Consider the following 21,728-nt stretch of genomic DNA (forward strand, 5'->3'; position numbering starts at 1 on the left):
GTGGAACTTTCTAGTACCAGAACCAGTGGTATGCCTAATCATGATATTCCCTTGCTTAAAACCTTTCAGCTTCCAGATTTCAAATGGAGTCGAGAGGTCACTCTGGTGGACATTCTTACGCACTATGTAGATAACCCTTTTTAGGTTTTAGTATAATGGAACATCTAGAAGCAAATTCCTGAAACTAACAAACTCCAACCCAGTAGCCTGGATTCTTGAAGATGATTGTATAACAATGTAGATTACAAGGGGTGACAGGGTGATTGTGAAAACTTTGTGGATTGCACTCCCTTTATCCAGTGTATGGATGGATGAGTAGAAAAATAGGGACAAAACCTAAATGAAAAATAGGGTGGGTTGGGGGGGGATGATTTGGGTGTTCTTTTTTATTTTTATTTTTTATTCTGATTCTGATTCTTTCTGGTATAAGGAAAATGTTAAAAAATAGATTGGGGTGATGAATGCACAAATATATGATGGTACTGTGAACAGTTGATTGTACACCGTGGATGATTGCATCGTATGTGAATATTTCTCAATAAAACTGAATTAAAAAAAAACAAAAAAAACCTTTCAGCTTCCCAGTGCTCTTAAGATAAAATCCAGTCTCTTGACCATGGCCCACAAGGCCCCTTGTGAAACCTCCCCCTCTCCTGTGAAACCTCCCCCTGTGTGAATGACATACACAATTCCTGTCCTCATGGAGCCTGCAGTCCGGTGAACAAGGCTGTCACTTAACAAGCAATCAACTATAAAATCCATAATAACAACATTGAGATAGATAAGCAGTGGAAGAGGTGCTAGGAAAATAGAAGAATAAGGAGGAGGGGGTTCTTAACTTGGACTGAGGGTGAGTTGAGGAAAACTATTTTTAAAAAGTGACATTTGAGACCTGAAGCATGAGAAGGAGTTGGATGAGGAGTGGGGATAGTTGCAGGAGAGAAGAGGATTTGTCACTTTGAAGAATAAAAAGAATTTCTGTTTACTTGGATATAGTGGGGATGTGATGGGTAGAGTGATTGTAAGTATCATGAATGTGAAGAGCTGGGAGTTTATGGTAGGGCAGGGCTTAATTCCATTGAAGATGGTGACTTATTTAAATCCCAGGCGCTCAGATGCTCTCTGTGAATGCAACTTTCTCCTCCAGAAAACCTTTTCATGTCACTCACTTAGAAACAAGATCATACAGTTCCTGCCTGGCCTTGCAGAGATGAAGAAACAGAAGCCCAGAGAGGGGACTGTGATTGCCAATAGTTTCTCAGCCAGTAACAGTTGTATTGCCTTGGACAAGTCACTTTCTGAGCCAGCGCTGTCTGATAGAAATAAAACTGGGAGCTTCATCGAAAGCCACAAGTGTAATTAAAAATTTTTAACCACATTAAAAAAAGTAAACAAGAATTGTTTCTACTAACCACATTAAAGTTCATTAATTTTAATAATATATTTTATTCGACCCATATCCAAAACATCATTTCCACATGTAATCAATATGTCTTAAAAATCCAGCATCTATTTTATTTACATTTATGGCACTTCTACATTTGGCCTAGTCATATTTCGGTTTCCTTATCTGTGAAATGAGGATCAAATAAGGATAAAGTTGCCCAGGTAGCTGGAAGGATTGTGAAAGCACACGTGAAACACCCAAGACTCCACCTTGCACAAAGAGCGCGTAGTAAACCTTGGTTTCTTCAGCCCCTTTCTCCCACCTCACCAACCTCCTTCAGATCTCCGCCCTCTTTCCCCGCCCCCTCAGACTCCAGGAGGAAGCAGAACTGTCACAAATGCAGCGCGCTTTACGGTCGCCCTGCCTTTTACCGCAGTGTGGCCTGCAGGCTCGTGGCGCACACTTTTACCCGGTTGGCTCTGAGGCCCCGCTCACGGCGCTTTACGGTAGTGTGGCTGAGCGGCAGCTGAGCGGGCCCCAGTTTCAGCGTGAGTAGGGGGGACGTCTGTGGCGGTGGTTGGCGGGACCCTGAACCATGGACGTGGGCGAACTTCTGAGCTACCAGGTATGAGGGTCGAGGAAGGGCCGTGGGTCCGCCCCTACACCCGGGCAAGGGGTAACAGGGCCTGAATCTCTTCATCTCACTTCCTCTCACCTCACTCCGGGCCCCCCGGGTTCCCACATTTCAACTTGTGTCACCCTGTGTCCAATTCTTTTCATTTCACTTTCCCAAGGCCCTCCTGGGCCCTCTCAGTTCATTACCTTCTCAAGGCCTGAGCCCCCTCACCTCTCCTCACTCCCTTCTGGGGTCCCTCAGCCCATCCTAGTCCTCCTCAACTTCTTTGAAGGCCCCAGACTACCGCATTTTTACGACCATCTCTCTCAGCTCCCTCCTACCCACCCCCGCCCCCGTCATTGAGTTTGTGGTGGTGGTCGGAGGACCAAGGGCCTTTCTTGGATTTGAACCCCAGCTTCTCCACTGACTGGCTGTGTGGCTCTCTGAGATCAGTTATTGTGCCTATAAAGTGGAGACAGTAATAACTATCTAATAGGGTTATTTGAGAACTGTGTCAGCTAATGGATATGAAAGCCGATTTTACAGAGTAGAAAGCTGTGCCCGTGTTAACTGATGTCATTGGGAGATGTCTGGAATCCTAGCATGGGATGAGACTTTAGGAATCTTTTTATGCCCTTGCTCTGAGTACTTGTAGGGAAACTTTGGCCCCAAGGACAGGAAGGTATTGCCCAAAGTTACCAGCAAGTTAGATTTGGGCTAGAGCTCAAGTCTCCTGGCTCACAGCCCAAAGTTTTTCCCCCTCTTTAAATTCCCCAGAAAGGCTTTGTTCTGGTTTGCTAATGCTGCTGGGATGCAAAACACCAGAAATGCATTGGCTTTTATAAAGGGGTCTATTTTGTTACAAAGTTACAGTCTTAGGCCATAAAGTGTCCAAGGTAAGTCATCAACAATTGGGTACCTTCACTGGAGGATGGCTAATGGTGTTCAGAAAACCTCTGTTAGCTGGGAAGGCGTGTGGCTGGCGTCTGCTCCAAGTTCTGGTTTCAAAATGGCCAGGATGTTCCTCTCCAAGCTTCAGCCTTTCTCCAAAATGTCACTCTCAGTTGCTCTTGGGGTGTTTGTCTTCTCTTAGCTTCTTTGGAGCAAAAGTCTGCTTTCAAAGGCCGTCTCCAAAATGTCTCTTTAAGCTGCAGCTCCTCTCTCAGCTCCTGTGCGTTCTTCAAAATGTCACTCTTGGCTGTAGCAAGCTCGCTCCTTCTGTCTGAGCTTATGTAGTGCTCCAGTAAACTAATCAAGGCCGGTGCTGAATGGGTGGGACCATACCTCCATGGAAATTATCCAGCGAAAGATCTTGCCCACAGTTGAGAGATCACATCTCCGCGGAAACATCCAATCAAAAGTCTCCAACCCAATCAACACCAGTATGTTTCCTGCCCACACAAGACTGCATCAAAGATAATGGCATTTTGGGGGACATTATACATCTAAACCAGCATAAGCTCCTTGAGAGAGGCAGTAGAGCTATGCTGTCCAATATGGTAGCTACTGGCTACTTGTGGCTATTGAACATTTGAAATGTAGCTAGTCTGAATTGAGATGTGCTGTAATTGTAAATTCACGCTAGATTTTGAAGATATAGTATTTAAAAAAATGTAGAATTTTTATATTGATTACATGATCATATTGATCATATTAGTTATTTTGATTATTAAATCATATTGATTAATCATTTTGGATAATGGGTTAAATAAAATATGTTTAAAATTCATTTCACCTATTTCACATTAAAAAGTTAATGTGGCTACTAGAAAATTTAAAGTTACATTTATAGTTGGCAGATTTCTATTGGATGACCCTGCAATAGAGAATAGGTGATTAAGAACCAGGAGTCTGGAGCTCCAGGTTGCTTGAAGTCTCAGTTTTGCTACTACTAGCTGTTGTAACTTTGCACAAGATACTTAACTTCTCTATGCCTTGGTTTCCTCGTCTATAAATGGGAACAATGATGGTACCTATTTCACAGGGCTGTTGTGAAGCATAGTTATAATGTGCTGACTAATTCCTATCAATGAGTAAACAGTCAGTAAATATTACTATTACTTTTGTGCCTCTTCCTCATCCATTATAGCAAGGACTGACCTGGAGACTCCAGACATGATGAGAAGGAACTTGTAAGCAGTGGGGAGGTATTTAACCAAGAGATTGTTCTTTTTAAGACAGTAGTTGAATGTGAAAGGAGAAAGGAAATAGGAGGGTTGTTGGGTGAGGTGAGTGGTTGTATGCCTTTTTGGGAGTTGTGGGATGGCTAGCCCATTGACTCAGAACATTAAAGCTCAACAAATATTTATTGAGCACTGACTGTGTGAAAGGGACTGTGTCTGCTAGGTGTAGAACACTGAACAAAACAGACAAGATTCTTGCTTTTGTGGAGCTTATAGTCTAGTGAGAAAGTCACAAGATAAGCAAGTAAACATTCAGATTGTGATAAGTGCTGTGAAGTAAACAAAGCAGGGTAGGGCATGCTATAGGACTGCACTATTCAGTGTGGTAGCCACTAGCCACATGTGACTATTGAACCCTCGAAATGTGGCTATACGTATGAAGTACACTCTGGATTTCAAAGATTTAGTATGAAAAATGACAGTAAAAATCTTGATTTTTATATTGATTACATGTTGAAATTATAATATTTTAGATTTATTAGGTTAAAGAAAATATTATTAAAATTAATGTAACTTTTTACTTTTTTAATATTTTAAAGTTTACATTTATAAATTTAAAGTACATGTGTGACTCATTTGTGGCTTTCGTTATGTTTTTAGTAGATAATTCTGCTACAGAAAATAACTCTTAGGTTTGGGGGACAGGATCTATTACTTTAGGTAATATGGTCTAGGAAGGTCTCACTGAGGAAAGGACATTAAAGTTGAGGACTGAAGGTTGAGAGGGACAGACTGAGGCAGACATAACAGCAGCATAAGCTATGAGGTCGAAGATCATGAAGCTTGTTAGAGGATCAGAAAAAGGATTGGTGTGACTGGAACATAGTAAGTAGGAGAATGGTGGTTGATGAAGTTGGAGATGTAAAAACTCTTCAAAATTGTAACATTTTGTAGACATGAAAAATGCATTGCTTACCTGCATTGGTACAGACAAGGAAACTGAGGCACAAAAAAGTACCTGCTTTAAGGCATCTAGCCAGATAGTGGCAAGGCTCCTGTCAGGTTCATCTCTTTACCCCTCAAATCTATGATCTCTGTTAGAAACAGCCTGAGCCTTAAGTCATGATACAGTTGGTTTGGGCTTCATCAGGTAATCTCCCACTCAAATAAGAGTATAGGGACAGACAATAGTTTAAAAGTATAGGGCACTCAAGACAAGAATTCAAATTCAACACATGTTTACTAAAGGAGCACTTAAGGTTAAAGGAACAGGTTTAGTGTAAAAATAAATGGTTACGTTACCAAGCCTGGGGACTTTTGCCCCTTCCAGATGCAGCTGGATAGGAATTCAGAAGAACCCTCCAGTCTAAGTTACAGAGAATTTACAGAGCCTTTTGATTTAGGGTACATTCAGTTAAGTCATACTCTGTTTTTATGTTTGAATCATGGGTGGTGAACTACAGGTGGTGAACCACGCGGTGAGATAAAAACAAAGGAGGGTATTCACAGCATTATTAGATATTCAAACTTAATCTTGAATGTTTGCAAAACTTTACTGCAAGTATTTCTACTAAGTAAGCTATGACTTCTATAAGAGCAATGTAACATACCTTTTACTTATATAAAAACTAAAAATTAGAAGAGATTACTATTACTTTTATCTAACTTATTAGTATAGTTTTCTTTTTTCATTCTATAATTAGGTTAACCACTGTATCATGTTGATAAGCATGCATTTGATTAAAACTGCATTCAGCCTTATTATTTTACTCATGACTCATTTATGATTGAAGTAACAGCTACAGCCCCATCCGGTTTTCTTTTACTCACAGGACAAGATGGTTACATGTAACCTATATCTAAGAAGGTTGAGAAGGGCTTTTTGCTTTTCTGAAGATCTTCATAGCTATCCTTAGCTATCTGATCCTTACATAGAGAGGAGTCAGTGTCCTCACTTTCAGATTTCCTGAGTAGAGATATCCTGCAACACTGGGTAGCCTGACTCCATTGCTGGAGCTCTTGACCACTGTGCTATATTGCCTTCCTAGTATGAGCCAGAGGCTGAGCTAAAGTGCTTTCACACTTAATTCTCACACTTAATTCTCAATATGGCCCTTTGGGGTAGGTAGAATGCCTATTTTATAAAAAAGGAAACTCAAGCCAGAGAGATCACGTTAACCTGCTCAAAGTCAAACAGCTAGTAAAGGGCAGAGCCAGAACTGAAACCAACAGAATACCCAAGTCCAGTTTTCCGTTTTGTTTTTAGATTTTTTTAGATTGCTTTTAAACTAAAAATATGGAAAACATAGAAAAATGCATTAACCCTAAGTGATGTTGATTTACATTTGTAAAATAGATTCGAGGAGACCACTGAAATTCACTTCTTGGGGACATATGGGAACAAAATTGTCTGATTTGACATGTCATCACCCCTCTTCCTCCTCTTCAGAAATAGGGATACTGTCAAAATGGGATTGCTGAAAGGATCCAATGAGATAAGGTATGTGAAGGCTGTGCTTTGTAGTAGGTGTTCATGGCATGTGGCAGTTGCCTTCCATTCCCTCTCCATCAGGGAATTCTTCCTATTCAGCTCAGCTCACCCTCTCTACTATCAATGGTACGTCTTTAGTCTGCTTCCCAGCCTTCTGCCTGCCTTTCCCTTTGCCACCTCTCTTGGCTCCAGCCAAAAGCGTAGACATTAACAGGCAAGCTACTGAAATAGGACAGGACTGGTTTGGGCCTTTTGGGCTCTGTTTACAGTAGCCTTAATATAGTACTTTCCCTTCTTTCACTGCTTGGCTGAGGCAGGTCACTTTCCTCTAGAGAAAACTGGGTTAAAGAAAGAGGTGGTAGAGCCATGTGGAAGGATCTTGACTGTTGAGTAGACTAGGAATTGTTAAAAGGTACATTGCTAGGCCCGATACCCAAAGTTTGATTCAGTAAGACTCTGGTGGGTCCTAAAAATTTGCATTTCTAACAAGATCCCAGATTATGCTGAAGCTGCTGGTCCATTGAGAGCCAATGGTCTGGAATGATCTACATCCCTTTAAAAATATTCCCCAGCTGAGACGTTCCTTTCTCTTCTCATGATCATTCGTATGCAGTTTTTTGAGCTTAAATTATTCTTTTTCCCTGTTACCCAAGATATTGAGAGCAAATCACTTAATCTTTCTGGGCCTCAGTTTCCTCACATGCCTAATGATGGACTTAAATAAGACTTTCTGAAGTCCCGTCTAGTTCCGCAATTTTACGATACCTAATTATATAGGTCCAAGGTCTCCAGAGATTTCAGGGGATAAAAAAGCTTGATGTAGTAGAATGAATTGGGGCTGAAAATCTGAGGGATTTGGATTTTAATCACACCTTTATCATAATTTATCTGGTGGCTCAGAACAAGTCATTTCCCTCTGTACATAATTTTTTAATCACTTGTAATATCAGGGGATTGTGTTATATGATTTCTAGTTCTTGCCATTCCTCAAATTCAGGCATTAAGGTGGGCAAGGAAAAATATCATCCAGTGTCAAGAAATGCCTATTAAAAGTGTTTTAACATTTTTTGGGTTTTTACTGTATTTCATTTTTGGGGAAACTTCGTGGGAAGATTACAGTTTTCTGCTGAGATTGGTTCTTCTAGTAATAAAATTAGGCAGGAGCTCTTCAGTATATGCTTTATATTCTTGACATATGTTAACTATTCATTTGTGAAGACAGGAGAATTACAATGTGGACAGGAAGTGTTGGAAAAAGTCTTAACGAAGAAATTAGTTATGTTCTCAATATGGAAATGTACTTTTTTGATGCCTTCAGGCTTAGACATCTCAAGAAGTGTGCCCAGCAGTTCCTTGGCTGAGAAGTTTCTGCTGCATAGAAGTGTATATGAACTTCAGGGTACTCTCATTTATGCAAATTCTACAGATATGTGGGAGAAGTTCTTCTGAAGTTTTGCAGTAAAGAATTCACATTTAGGGCAGCTTGGCTCAGTGGAAATGATTTGCTGTGTGACATGAGAGGTATTCTCTTGGAGGCAGATTGAGGTCAAGGACCCTTGGTTTTGGCGATATTGCAGACACCCACTTCTCTTGTCAGTTATCGGTACTATCACAGCATTTCAGGGGCTTATAGGAATCTATAATCTGGCTCCTTTCCTCCCCTCTTATTTCCTTCTTTTTAAATAAAAATGTTTAATGACAGTATACTAACAGGAACGGTATTAAAGAAGTGATTGAGAAAAGGGAAACTACCACCCTAATCCAGTAAATGTTTTGAATCTCACGGTCCTTATGTATTTTGCCTGGCTAATACAACCATTGTATATATTGTGTTTTGTGTTTTACATTTTTAATTTAACATTGCCAGAGATATTTTCTATGTTGTCTTGTTACTTGTAATGTTTGCATACTATTTACTGGAGTGATATATATACCATTTTCCCCTAAATTATTCTTCTGTAATTGGGTATTTAGGTGGTTTCTAGGTTTTTGTTCTTGTAGTAAACTTCTTAGTTCATGTGGCATTTTTTCGTCCCGTCTGTTGTTAGTAGTTACTGTGTACCAGCTTTATTGCATGTACTAAAATTATTAAGACCTGGCCCTGGCCTTTAAGGAATTTATAATTTAAGGAGTGAGATAGATATTTAAACAATCAACTTTATGAACACAATATTATGAAAGCACAATGGAAGGAATGATTGAATGTGCTTGGGGAGGGAGTATATTGATGGAAATGGATTTGGTTTGCTCGTTGAAGAAAATGGAGGTGACGTTGGAATCCCAGCCTTGATGAATGAGTAGGAATTCTGTGGGTGGTGAAGGGGGCTAGGAGAGTCATTCTTGACTAGGATTAGTAAAGGCAAAAGCATAGGAATGAAATGTTCAGATCTTTGGATAAGTAAAAGTGAGTGGCAGGAGATGATGGGGTCAGCTCAGCTGCAGATATGCTAAGCAATACATAGTGCTCATATGGAATTAATCCTTTATCAGTTTACAATACTACCAGCAGTGTGCGTTCTAGTTTTACTGCAATCTTGATAATATACTAAGTGTCATAATTTTAAATTCCCTTCTTATTTTACTAGATATAAAATGTTAGTTCAGAGGAATTGTGGGAAGATGGTAGATTTGGAAGATATGAATTAATTAATAGCACTGAATTATATATTTGAATGTGGTTAAAAGGGGGAAATTTTACGTTGTATATAGTTACTAGAATAAACATGTTAAAAAATAGATTTTCAGACAGATTTTAAATGCAAAGATGTCATAAGAGGCAAAGAAAGAAGGGCACAGAAATGAAGAGTATTATAAGGGTAACTTAAAGGAAAAAGAGAGGAGGGGGATAGATGTGACAACTAAAAACCTTCTTGAAGGTTTTTCACTAATTTCAGTTTTTTTAAATTTGTTAAGACTTGTTTTATGCCCCAGCATATTCTGTCCTGGAGAACATTCCATGAGTGCTAGAGAAGAATGTATATCCTGGTATTTTAGGATGTAATGATCTGTATATGTCTGTTAAGTCTAATTCATTTATTGTATTGTTCAGGTTCTCAGTTTCCTTATTGGTTGTCTGTCTAGTTGTTCTAGCTATAGAAGAGAGTGGTGGTGTATTGATGTTTCCTGCTGTTACGGTAGACGTGTCTATTGCTCCCTTCAGGTTAGCAAATGTTTGTCTCATGTACTTTGGAGGTCCTTGATTGGGTGTGTAAACATTTATGATTGTTATTTCTTGGTGAATTGTCCCTTTTATTAATATATAGTGTCCTTCTTTGTCTCTTAAGACATCTTTGCATTTAAAGGCTGTTTTGTCTGATGTTAGTAAAGCTACCCGTTTACTTTTGTTGCAGCTTGTGTAGAATATTTTTTTCCATCCTTTCACTTTCTGTCTCTTTATGTCACAAGGGTCTAAGATAAGTCTCTTGTAAACAGCATATTGATGAGTCATGCTTCTTAATCCATTCTACCCGTCTGTGTCTTTTAATTGGAGAGTTTAATCCATTCACATTATTACTGTGAAGGGAGTTCTTCAACCAGCCATCTTATCCTTTGGTTTTTAGTTGTCACATCTATCCCTTTCTCTCTTTTTTTCCTTTAAGTTACCCTTACTAATACTCTTCATTTCTGTGCCCTTCCTCAGACCTCTTTCTCCTTTCTTTTTTTCTCAGCTGTTAGAGATTGCTTTAGTATTTCTTGCAGGGCGGGTCTCTTGTTAACAAATTCAGCATTTGTTTGTGAAAATTTTAAACTCTATCAATTTTGAAGGACAGCTTTGCTGGATGAAGAATTCTTGGCTGGCAGTTTTTCTCTTTCAGATTCTTAAATATGTCATTCCACTGCCTTCTTGTCTCCGTAGTGCCTGCTGAGTAGTCACTACTTAGTCTTATGTTGCTTCCCTTGTATGTGGTGAATTGCTTCCCTCTTGTTGCTTTCAGAACTTTCTCCTTCTCTTCAGCATTTGACAATCTGATCAGTGTGTATCTGGGAGTGGGCTTATTTGGATTTATTCTATTTGTAGTTTGTTAGGCAGCTTTGATTGCATACTTATGTTGTTAGAAGGGTTGGGAAGTTTCCCCCAATTATGTCTTGAAACACTCTTCCTAGCCCTTTACTCTTCTCCTTCTGGGACACCAGTGATTCTTATATTTGTGCATTTCATGTTGTCCATCATTTCCCTGACATCCATTTCAAATTCTTCAATTTTTTTCATCATTTGTTCTTTTGTGTGTCCAATTGACTGTCCTCTAGTTCACCTATCCTTTCTACTGCCTCTTCAGATCTGCTGTTGTGTGTCTCTAGTATATTTTAAATTTGATCAGCTGTATCTATTATTTCCATAAGATCTGCTATTTTTAAAAAATTTACTCTTTCAAATTATTCTTTATGCTCTTCTAGAGTCTTGATATCCTTTATGGCTTTAGTCATCTCTTTGAAGTTGTTTTGGAGATTTGTGTGTACATCTTTAATTAATTGCTCCAAATTTTGTGTCTCTTCTGGCTTTTTAATTTGTTCGTTTGGCTTGTCCGTGTCTTCTTGGTTCTTCAGGTGCTTTATGATTTTCTGTTGGCTTCAGGGCATTTGCTTATCTTGGGAAATGCAGGTTTATTTGTTCATTTATGTATAATTTGACAGAACTACAGTTTGCTGGATTGCACTTTCCCTGTCCTTCCAGCAGATGGAGCTCTTGGACCACTTCTTATTCTCAAGCCAGCTTTCCCCCAGCTTCTGTGCTCTGGGAAAGGTTCATACCAGGTTGGGATCCAATCAGTGCACCAGTTCTCCATGTGCACTGTGGACTGCTTGCCCTGGGGGTGCAATGTGGGCCGTGTGCTGTTCGGCAGGGAATCCGCCTAAGGGCACCCTTCACCTTAAATGTGCCCCATTCCCTGCCTACTATGCACTTGCAAGCCTCTGGGGTGTGAGAGGGGCTCCTGGTGCTTCCGCATGGTGCCCTCTCTTATCCCCATTTCTTGCTCGTGCACTCTCCTGGACTTCCGTGGGGGGAGAGTAAATGCGGTCAATACTTGTCTGCTGTCTCCTGGGTTCCCTCACGGGAGCTCCTGGCCATGTGGCTGTGGAGGATTATCTCTACAGTTTATTGTTGAGTTGGGTACACAGGATTGGAGAGCTGCTGCTCACTCCCTTGCCAGGTGGTCATCTTGCCACTGCAGGCCCCAGGAGGCAGTCCTGGCCAAACAAACTCACCCCATCCCTCGAGGCACAGTCCTTCTGCCTTTCCATCTGCATCCCCACCACATGCTATAGGAGTCCCTCTCTCACCTCTCACACCCCGAAACCGCAGACCCGGGTGGCCTCTGGCCCCTCTCTAGTTTCTTTCACTGAGGAGAAGCCTGCTCCGACTTACCCACTCTGCCATCTTCCTGGAAGTCCTCATCTGTTAATTTTTATTACTGATATGGTTACAACAAACAAGTGCTACAGCAGAAAAAAAAATCCTAAATGCTACAAAACTGCCTCAGTATTTCCAAGGTCATTAGTCCCTTGGAGAACAAGGTTTAGAGTGCTTCAGAATGAAATGGGGACAGTCACCCACAGCTGCCACCATATAGGCTACTCTTTAGGTTAAAGCACAACCCTATTCCACCACAGTTACAGTCATTGATATCAGGAACTATGTAATCAACACAGTAGTTCTTTTCCCCAGATCTTTTTCATGTTACTAAAACATCTCAGTTTTCCTCTCTTCTAGCACCAGGAATCTCACAAATTACGCCTCCTTTTTCTTTTCTTGTTATCATTCTCGTTCTCGTTCTCTTTTCCTCTTCTCTTCTCTTCTCTTCTCTTCTCTTCTCTTCTCTTCTCTTCTCTTCTCTTCTCTTCATTGGTTTGAGTCTGAGTCTTGTATAGGTGTAGAGAAACTGGAGTTAGGAGAATGTGTAGTAGGAATTCTGCTATTGCTCTTACCTTGTTCAAGGTCAGTTATTTGGCTCTTTAGTATTTCAGTTGAAATAGTTCAAAACCATTTTCTTTTCCTTAGAGTTGCAGTAGTGACTCTGAAAGTGTGTTGGGCCTAAATTTTAGGACTACTACTCCACTGTGAGTTGTAAATAGAAAGTGGATTATTTTCATCCTGAGTTCAGGGAAAATTCTAGTGAGAACTACTTCAGTACATCTTCATTCTCAACTCATCTTAGACTGTCAGTTGCTTGTAAGCAGCCTACGTACTTTGGCTTATTGGACTTCCCTTCAACTACCCATCAATGTCCAGAGTCACTGGCTGATCAGAGAAGGATTTGAGATCAAGCACAGGGTATCATGATATTGCTCTCTGAGTGTGTCTGGACTGTATTCCAAAGCAGGTAAAATTAATAATTGACAATATATTTGGCATTATACATGAGTTCACTGTTAATACATAAAATTGAAGGTTGATTGCAGTTTAGAGAAATTGAGTTACAATTTTTTTTTTTGGGGGATCTTTAGTAGACTTACACATTGGCAGTACACCAGTCTGCTGGTGTACAGTGTTTGGAATGCCATTTCTTTTCATCTTTGGATAATAAAAAGAATTGTTGCTATAGTTTGTCACATTATCTTTTACCAGCCTCTCTGAACAATAATCCTGTCATTGGAACAGATAATAGCTTCTCAGATTAATGCTGAGGGAAACCTTTGAGCATTTCAATGTTACGTAATTATTTACAGAGAATCTGAAAATGGAGTTGGGGCCCTGGCTGAGGAGTAATTGTTGGGCAGGGGAAGGTAGAAATGCCAAGGAATCAACAGAATGCTGAAACTCAGCAATAAAGAAGGGCAAGAAAAAGACATTACCATTGATTTATTGCAGGTTGTAGCTGAAAGAAATCCAGAGATTCCTTATTAAAAAAGGTGATACAGGTTATAGTGGATTGTATTAATTCCTCATTTGTCAGTGTCTTTGAAAAATGTAGTGTTTCTCCTAAACAGATTTTCCAGATAACTGAAGCATACAGGTGAAGTAAGAGTGTTAGAACAGGAAGGAACCTAGAGATGATCTTTTCCAACCCCCTCTTTTTATAGATGGAGAAGCTAAGCTCCAGAGAGGGAAAGTGACTTGTCTCAGGATTCCAACTACTCAGTGACAGAATGGGATTCAGAGCAGTGCTTTTTCCATGATCATGCTTCCTCTTTTTCTACATATTCAAAACCTTTGTTTTTTTTTTTGTCATTCTGTATAGAGATCTTTCTAAAATATATGGATATTCTTGGCCTTTCTGGTTATTCTTGAGAATGTAATACTGGTTATTTTTGAGAATGTAATACTACATTCTCAGTATTATTATTGTGAGCACATGTTATTATACCCAGATTCTCTAATGACGTTTTGAGATGCTGAAGACTTTTATTCGTACATTAAACACTTTAGACTATTAGAGTTTTGGGGTTCTTGTGCCTACTTTTAATAGTTTTTCTCTCTTGTTAGCATCAGCTATTACTCTGTAGTGTTATTGTTTGTTTGTTACAATTATGTCTATTGAGAAAGTAGAGCCTGAGGGCTGTTCTTGTAAAGTGCATTACTTTTTTTAAAAAAAACCTCTGAGGCTTTTTTTTTTTAATTTTTTAATTTGTTTGCTTCTTTCAATGGTGTTGTGAAAAGTTGAGGTAGTTGATGAATGAGGCATTAGTATTCTTGGTCATCTTTGGATGATCTGCACATCTTTAGGTCTCTTCAATTAGATAACTAAAGTCTGTGAGATACTGGAAATAATATTAGCATAACTTGTCTTCATTTTCTATCTAGCATTTCCTCTAGCATTTCTTTGCCCATCACTGCCGTCCTGGGAACTTTAGAACATCTGAACAATTACTGTTGCCCAATGGTCATGAATTTTTCAAGAGAAACTGGCATTCACAAATAGGAGCTTCACCTGGCCTTCTGTGGAGTACCCCTTTTATGACTGCTTATCTTTTTGGAGAGGAGCCCTTTTTTTGTCTGACTGCCTTTACCCCGTATCTTTACGTAAGCTTTATATCCACATCTCACACCCACCAGCCCATGAAATACAATCACGGTCTGGTTGTAGCAGTTACCTTAGACTCTGTGTGCTTGTTCCTGATCAGTTCTTGCCTCTGCCCAGTTCCTGTCTGGTGCCTGGCTCTTGGCTCTACCTTGCATCCTTTCCAACACGCATACACCAGAATCTTTTAGATTTGGTATGTACATCTGAATCTCTGGCTTCCAATTGGTGATTCACCCTTAAGGACTTTGGCTGGCTGGTACTGGAGTTACTTCATATAGTGTACCTTATAGTGTGCTCTAGCTTTACCTTCACAACTGAGTCTTTAGCCCCAGCCCATTGATGAACACCATGGCTGGCCCATCCAATCCTCTGAAAGGATAATTTGGGTAAGACTCTACCCAAGATACTTGGAGATTTTCCACTTTTGCGTCTGTGAAAGTCTGCGTGTTCTCCATCTTGGTCTTATCCCCATTTCCCTTTGCCGTTGTTTTCTGGTTATTACTAGGGATTGGCAAAGAACTAGAATGTTGTTCATTGTTTCTAGGGCATTGTGACACATGCTGAAAGTCAGGCTGTGAGCCAATCCAGATTTTGAGGGGGCCAATCAAGATTTCATTTGAAACAGTGATCCATATTAAACACTGGGAATAGAATGATGCATGAGACAGTCTCTCCCTGTCTTCTTAGAGCTTACGTCCAGGGAGGCAAGACAGACAATAAACAAGAAAAACAAATACAAGTTGTTTTTTGAACTGAGAACTGAATGGTAAAGATCCAGCCATATGAAGAGCTGTGGAAAGAGCAATGTAGGCCTAGGGAAAACCAATACAAAAGCCTTGAAGTGGGAAAAAGCTTGTCAGGTTTGAGGCAGTATGGCTGGAATGTAGTGAGGGAGGAGGGGACAGCTGCAGGTGGGAAGGGGGGAGGAGACTAAAATTTTTGCATTCTATTCTTAGTATAATGGAAAGCTATTAGGATTTTTAAGCTGTGGAGTGACACCATTTGGTTTATTTTTAAAAGATTACTCTGCAGAATAGAGAATAGATTGTAGGGGAGCAATCTGGCCAGTTTAGTTCTTCAAGGGGGTAGAATTCATGGTTATGCTGCAGTTTTGCTCTCCCTGGGATAATTGCTTTCCTGCTTAGGTTGTTTTCAGAATCTCCCAGTTCTAAACATTTAATCTGTGTCCTGGCATAATCAAGAAGCTACATTGTCTTAGTGCCAGGCTTGGCACGGAAAATGTGAGTATGTGCCTTTCGTTGAGCACCTTGGCCTGGAGAGAATGAAGAAAGCAGCCCCTGGTGGATCTGAGGACAGTGCTACTAACCGTCAGCACCTGGTAACTTGTAGGAAGCTTTGGAATCCATAAACTTTATGTGCTTCTGCAAAACAGTTGCAGATGGTTGGAACTGATGATTAAATGTCACTGCTGTTTTGCCCAGAACTGCTGTGACCATCCTTTCCATGTCAAGTTTTGCATTACAGTGGGTAATTAAAGGGGCACAGCCATTTCTGTTTACTTCCAGGATATCTTTATCAGTTGGCTTAGGAGTAAATTTCAGTTACTGCCAGTTGTACAAGTAACTGCAGTGAGCAGTGTCTGTGAATGGCTACTTTTTATTTTCAAAATTTAAAAACAAACTTAAAAAGAACTGTCCCTAATGAAAGGGAATAATTGCTTGCCTTTGCTGTGGCTGCTGATTATTTGGAGGGAGTTCTGCCATCAGGCTTGTCAGAGTGGTTGGCAGGGACTTTTTCTCCTGAGTTAACACAGAGAGATCTGAACAGACGGCGATATCACAAATTAGCAATGGTGCAAGCATATCTGCAGAGGAACAGATTTCCTTCTGACCAGAGGTGCCATTGATGGGTACTACCTATTTCTTGATGCATCTCTTACTGCTGATGACAGGACTTTTCAGCAAATAAAAAGAATTGCTTAAGCACTACCTGAGTTGGCCAGTTTTTGTAAGACTAGAGTTTCAAAGGGCCTCAGGCTGCTCAGCCTGCCAATGTAAAGTCACTGAATATTATCTTCCTCATTTCTCACTTGGGCTCCTTACACCTCACTCAGCCTAATGAACTTGGGAAGACAGAAATCCTGATTCTTCTACATTGTTGTTTTTCCAACTAGATTGTCTTCTTCCATCCCCTCAACTGGCAAGGACACAGGAGATTCAGTGGGGGAAAGAGATGGTATTTGCCTTCTGGCTGACACTACTTGTGCCAGTGGTCATATGGGGATTCCGTAATGAAGATTGCACATCGCTTTCCATCCTCTTGGAGCCTGTCCCATAATTAGAAGATTCAACATTTTGTTATGATTAGTAATTTTTCCGTTCCCTCTGAGTACTCAAACCACCATTAGAGCAGGATAGAGACTGTTTAACTGTCTGACATTGGGCTCCATGTTCTGGATGTGATTGTCTGCCGGAGGTTGAAGAAGTCTTATTTTAATTGAAAAAGCAATTTTTAGCCATGGTTCACCTTGTGTGTGGCAGAGGCACTTCTGGCCATGTGAGCTTTACAATTGCTGAGTACAGTGAGTATAGCTTTCCTTTGGCGCATGACTCTGAGCCTAACAGGATAATCTTGTGAGGTGGATGTGCAGCTGTGCTTGAGGTACAGGCTCTGCAGATTTACTCTTTAACTGACAGATTGTCCTAGTGTTTGCACAAGAGGGGGTCACTTATAGGGAGGGTGTGTTCCTGATTTGATGTGAATGAAAAACAGATCATATAGGACTTGTGGAATATTTCATACTTCTAATGAAATGAAAGAAGTGTGAAGGTGTTTATTCCCCATCTCCCCATGCTTCTCGGCCAAAAGAACAAAACGAAGGACTGGGAATTACCAGGCATTGAATCCCACTGACAGCCAGTCCATGTGTTATGTTATCCCAAATCATCCTAAAGACAACCCTGTGAAGTCAGTCTCTTTATTCCCGCTTTACAGATGAAGAAAGGAAGCTCACAGAAGTTTAGTAACTTGCTCAAAGATACCCAGGAAGCAGATGGTATAATCTTACATCTTCCTACTAGAGGGCTCTGGTGGATGAAGATAGCTTAAAATCAAAACAAAACACAAACAAGCATGCAAGCAAGACTCTCGAGAGTAGAAGTCAGCAAGAATGCTGTCATCCCATGTTGCACATCCTCCAGTCTACCACATGTATCATTCCTTATTGAAATTATTTTTTGTTTTGCCTCCCAGTTGGACCATGAGTTTGTCAAGGACAGTGACCAGATCAGTACCTGTAAATGTTCAATAAATGTCTCGACTGAAGAAAGGGAAGAATGAGTAGTATGAATAAATCAGTGACTAGGCAGCTGAACTTGGGTCTCTTCTAGATATCTTTGTTTGCTGAGGCTTAGCATCTTTCCAGTTACCTTCTCTTTCTTGCCTCTTGTTGGAGAGTAGATAAAACCATTTGTGAATGGTGGTGGCATTGGTCATAGGAAACACTGGGTTGGGTGAAACTTGACTTAGATAACAGGTAGTCGACTTTCATTACTTTCATTATTGTAGTTACCCAAGAGTTGACTGGTATTTCTTTTAAAGATTGGGGTCATCTCTGACTCTAAAGCAGGAGATTGATTTATTTAATTATTATCCAAAGATTTACTGAAAGTCTTCTAAGGGCCATAATTGCTATTTTCTCTTTACCCAGCCTTATAGGCAAAAAATAAGAGCTAATATAGAACAATGAGATTAGTTTTTATTTTGTGTTGGTTGTATCTGGCATGTCCATTTCTGTTTATTTATTTATTTTTCTTAATGTTTATTGAGTACTTTTTGTGGTTTAGGCACTTCCACATATTAACTCAATACCCTGTGAGGGTTTTTACCAAGGATGAAACTAAGGCTGAGATGGCATGGTCACACACAAGTAACAAGAAGCCCAGGTGTCTGACTACAAGTCCATTCTCTTCTCGCTGTACTACACTTCCCTATTGATGGAACTAGTTTAGTATCAATGTTTTATGTTTTGTACAGGTCTAGGACACATATGGGTTTCTAAAGCAGAAAGTAATAGAACTCTTAACAGTTCATTTGGGTTTAAGGAGCCTCAGGAAACAGATCTGTAGTTAGCACAGAAATAGTTAAGCCAGGATGATTTTCCAATCTCATGGTGGTAGTATGATGTAGTAGAAAGAGCGAGAGCTTTAGTCTTAGACTGGCAATGTTTGAATCCCATTTCCATTATTTTCTAGCTCTTTGACCTTAGGCAATTTACTAAGTAAGCCATCTCAACCTTGGTTTCCTCACTTGTAAAAATGGAGAATGGTATAACTACTGATAATGAATTGTTAAATATCTGGCACATAGAAGGCACAGTTAAGGTAATGATTATATAGCTTGGATAATCACTTAATAACAAAGCTGTAGGGGAAATTCTTTATGGTTTCTTTAAACCGTGAGATTCTGAGGCCTCAGTGCCTCCTAAGAAGTTCTTTGTGGTGGTTGTGAGATTTATATGTCTATCTTTGCCTTTTGAGGCCCATCCTGGCTCACTTATGCAGCTTTGTTTTAAAAGAGGTGGCCGGTTCCCTTGTGCATAGGGTGTTTGCACCAGTGTAACTCTATGGTTTTTTGGTATGTTTACTGGGGTTTTCAAGTTTCTGAGTAATTTCTGCCTGAGACAAGTGAGTAGGATTGATGTCAGGCTGCTTTAACACAGGTGCTATAAACAAGATTAAGAGGTTGTTGAAAAGATATCAGTGGAGCTCTGGGGCTAGCTTTCTGAAGTCATTCTAAATTGACAGCTAATGGGTAGTTTGCCTTGATGGCTCTCTCTAAGTAGATTGTAACTGAGTAGAGATTCACCTACAGAGGAAACTTGCTTATTAAATTTTCCTTTCCTTTATTAGAAAATAAATCTGTAGTAACATAGAATACTGTTTTCTCATCATATTAAAAAAAAACAAAAACAGTTGCATCTTTGTTCTCTGTTTAGTAACTTTTTCAAGGAATCCAATTCTTAAGATATATGTGTGTATGTGTGAAAGAGAAAAAGAGGGAGAGGGAAAGGGAGGGAGAGAAAGAGAGAGAAAGAGAGGGATACCCTAAGTCTGCCAAGGTTCAGAGAAAACTTTAAAAGGGGAAGGGTGGTGCAAAATAATTGTTTTCTTCTGTTGTTTATTTTTCTGTTTAAGACTTTTATTTAATTACTTATGTTATATTTGATAGACTTTCTTCCTGTCTAGCAAAGACTGCATTTTGCTTTATCTGGTATACTTATGCTCTTGCTAGGAATGCTTTAGTTCTTGAAGTGAGCAGTTATTATTTAAAATCACTTTGAAATAAATTTTATAGGCTCTCTGAGAGAGTTGTGGTGGGGATAGAGCTTACAAAAGAAATTTGTAGGTGAGTAAGAGGCATTTACCAGGCTACCAGAGAATTCCTCTTGATGATATTTCCCCTAGCTAGGTGGTCAGGGTTCTACCTATTGTTTTCTACATGGAGGAAGCATTTCAGATACTGAATTGTTTCATCTGAGAATGACTCATTCACCATTGTTTCTTTTATTAGGAATGGTGGTATTTTGCTAACTTTTGTGGTTTTGTAAAGCTTCTAGAAATAGTAAAACCTTTGAGTTGAGGAAAACGAAGTGCATCTTAGACAAAAGCGGACATGACATGGACTCAGCAACAGGCATGTATTCAGGCCATAACACCAGTACTTCTTTCAAGTTGAGAGAGAGAGGTAAATCAGCACTCAAGTCCTAGAAAGTATATTATATAATCATGATATGTTTTCAGACTCTAAAATATTACACATAATGTTGAAAAATATTCTTTTTAACAAGATATTCAGGGTAAAGTTCCATGTGAGTTTCTTCCTTGAAATGAATGTGGCAGCTATTGTGTAACAGACTTAACATGGGTAAGTTTTACGCTTTAAAGAAATAATGGTAATAATTCTAAGGTCTAGGCTCCTGAGACCTAATTAATGAGCAACTGTGAAAGACTCAGATCTTGTAAGCAAAAAATGATTTCTGATACTCATTCACTTCCCTCTTCCCATGTTCTTAAACAGCTTCACTTTCCTCTTTTCTTTCTATGTGTTCTCCTGCTAGTATATAATACCCTTCCCTTCCAACCACTCCTGTTTGAAAGAGGAATGCAGTTTTGAGTCTTAGAGGTGATCTCAGAGGCAACTTATAGAAAAAAGCAAAGATTTTCTTGTCCCACTTTAGTCTTAATGAAACTGTCCACCGCTGGAGGCAATATTTCATTAGCTGGAGACTTCTCTGTCCACATTATTACATGTAACAGTATGCCATGTAACTTGCAAAACCACTGTGTGTGTCTGTTGGTTGCTGAATGCACCCTGCCCCACTCCCCAACCCCAGTGACATGCACTTATAATGTGTCTTAGCCTTTGTGTCACTCTAAATAGCAATGTGAATTTATTGTATCTGAGCCTTGGTTTAAACTATAAATAGTTTTAAATAGCTTTCCCATATTTTGTTATTTAATATTGAAGTGTTCGGAGTGGACTGGTGATAATGGTAGGTGCCCCAGGAATCATGGTAAATGTCCAAGGTTTCACAAATGATCCAGGGGAGGGATTTTTTAACTAAAATCTCCATATAGGCAACTGACACTAAGCTCCTCTAGGTGGTGGAATTCCAAATGGGCAAGAAGCAATGGCAGAAAGAGCTCTTGTAGCTAAAGATATAGGCAGCAGAGTAGCAGAAGGTTGAATGTTGGTTGAAAGATAATGGCAGCAGAGAGGGATGATGCAAATTATTCCTTTACCATGATAGTTTCTGAGGTGGTGACTAGGAAAAGAGATCTGGAAGTTGTGTATACTGCCTCCTGCAAAGGTGGGAGTTAGATTCTAGGTCCAGCTCTGATCTGTGGCTTAGACTTAAGTTTTGTCAAGTTCTCTGGATCTTAGTTTGCTCTTCTCTAAATTAGGGGGTTGAACTGAAATTCTTTGTTTGAGTCTGAGTTTTACCATACTCACTCACTGAATATTGCTTGATGCCATCATTAGAAAATGTACTAAGTTATATATAAAATATAGCCCAGTGTGGCATAAAGTGATTAATCATGTAGGCACAGAACAGATGGATTCTGTCTGGTTATAGTCATTAAAATGGCCCAAGGAACTCTGAGAATTTGTACACGTTGTATCCATT

The 21,728-nt window shown here is 39.7% G+C and overlaps 1 protein-coding gene across 1 annotated transcript in view; it reads left to right on the plus strand.

Moving 5' to 3' along the window:
• Positions 1–1,870: 1,870 nt before the first annotated feature.
• CTNNBL1 (catenin beta like 1) overlaps positions 1,871–21,728 on the plus strand; it is a 206,426-nt gene continuing 186,568 nt past the window's right edge. Inside the window, exon 1 of the mRNA XM_037811282.1 lies at positions 1,871–2,012. Within this exon, the coding sequence (XP_037667210.1) occupies positions 1,983–2,012 (30 nt within the window). The 5' untranslated portion in view covers positions 1,871–1,982. The remainder of the gene's footprint in view (positions 2,013–21,728) is intronic.

Source organism: Choloepus didactylus, chromosome 19 (assembly GCF_015220235.1).
Source record: "Choloepus didactylus isolate mChoDid1 chromosome 19, mChoDid1.pri, whole genome shotgun sequence".
NCBI classification, from domain to species: domain Eukaryota; kingdom Metazoa; phylum Chordata; class Mammalia; order Pilosa; family Megalonychidae; genus Choloepus; species Choloepus didactylus.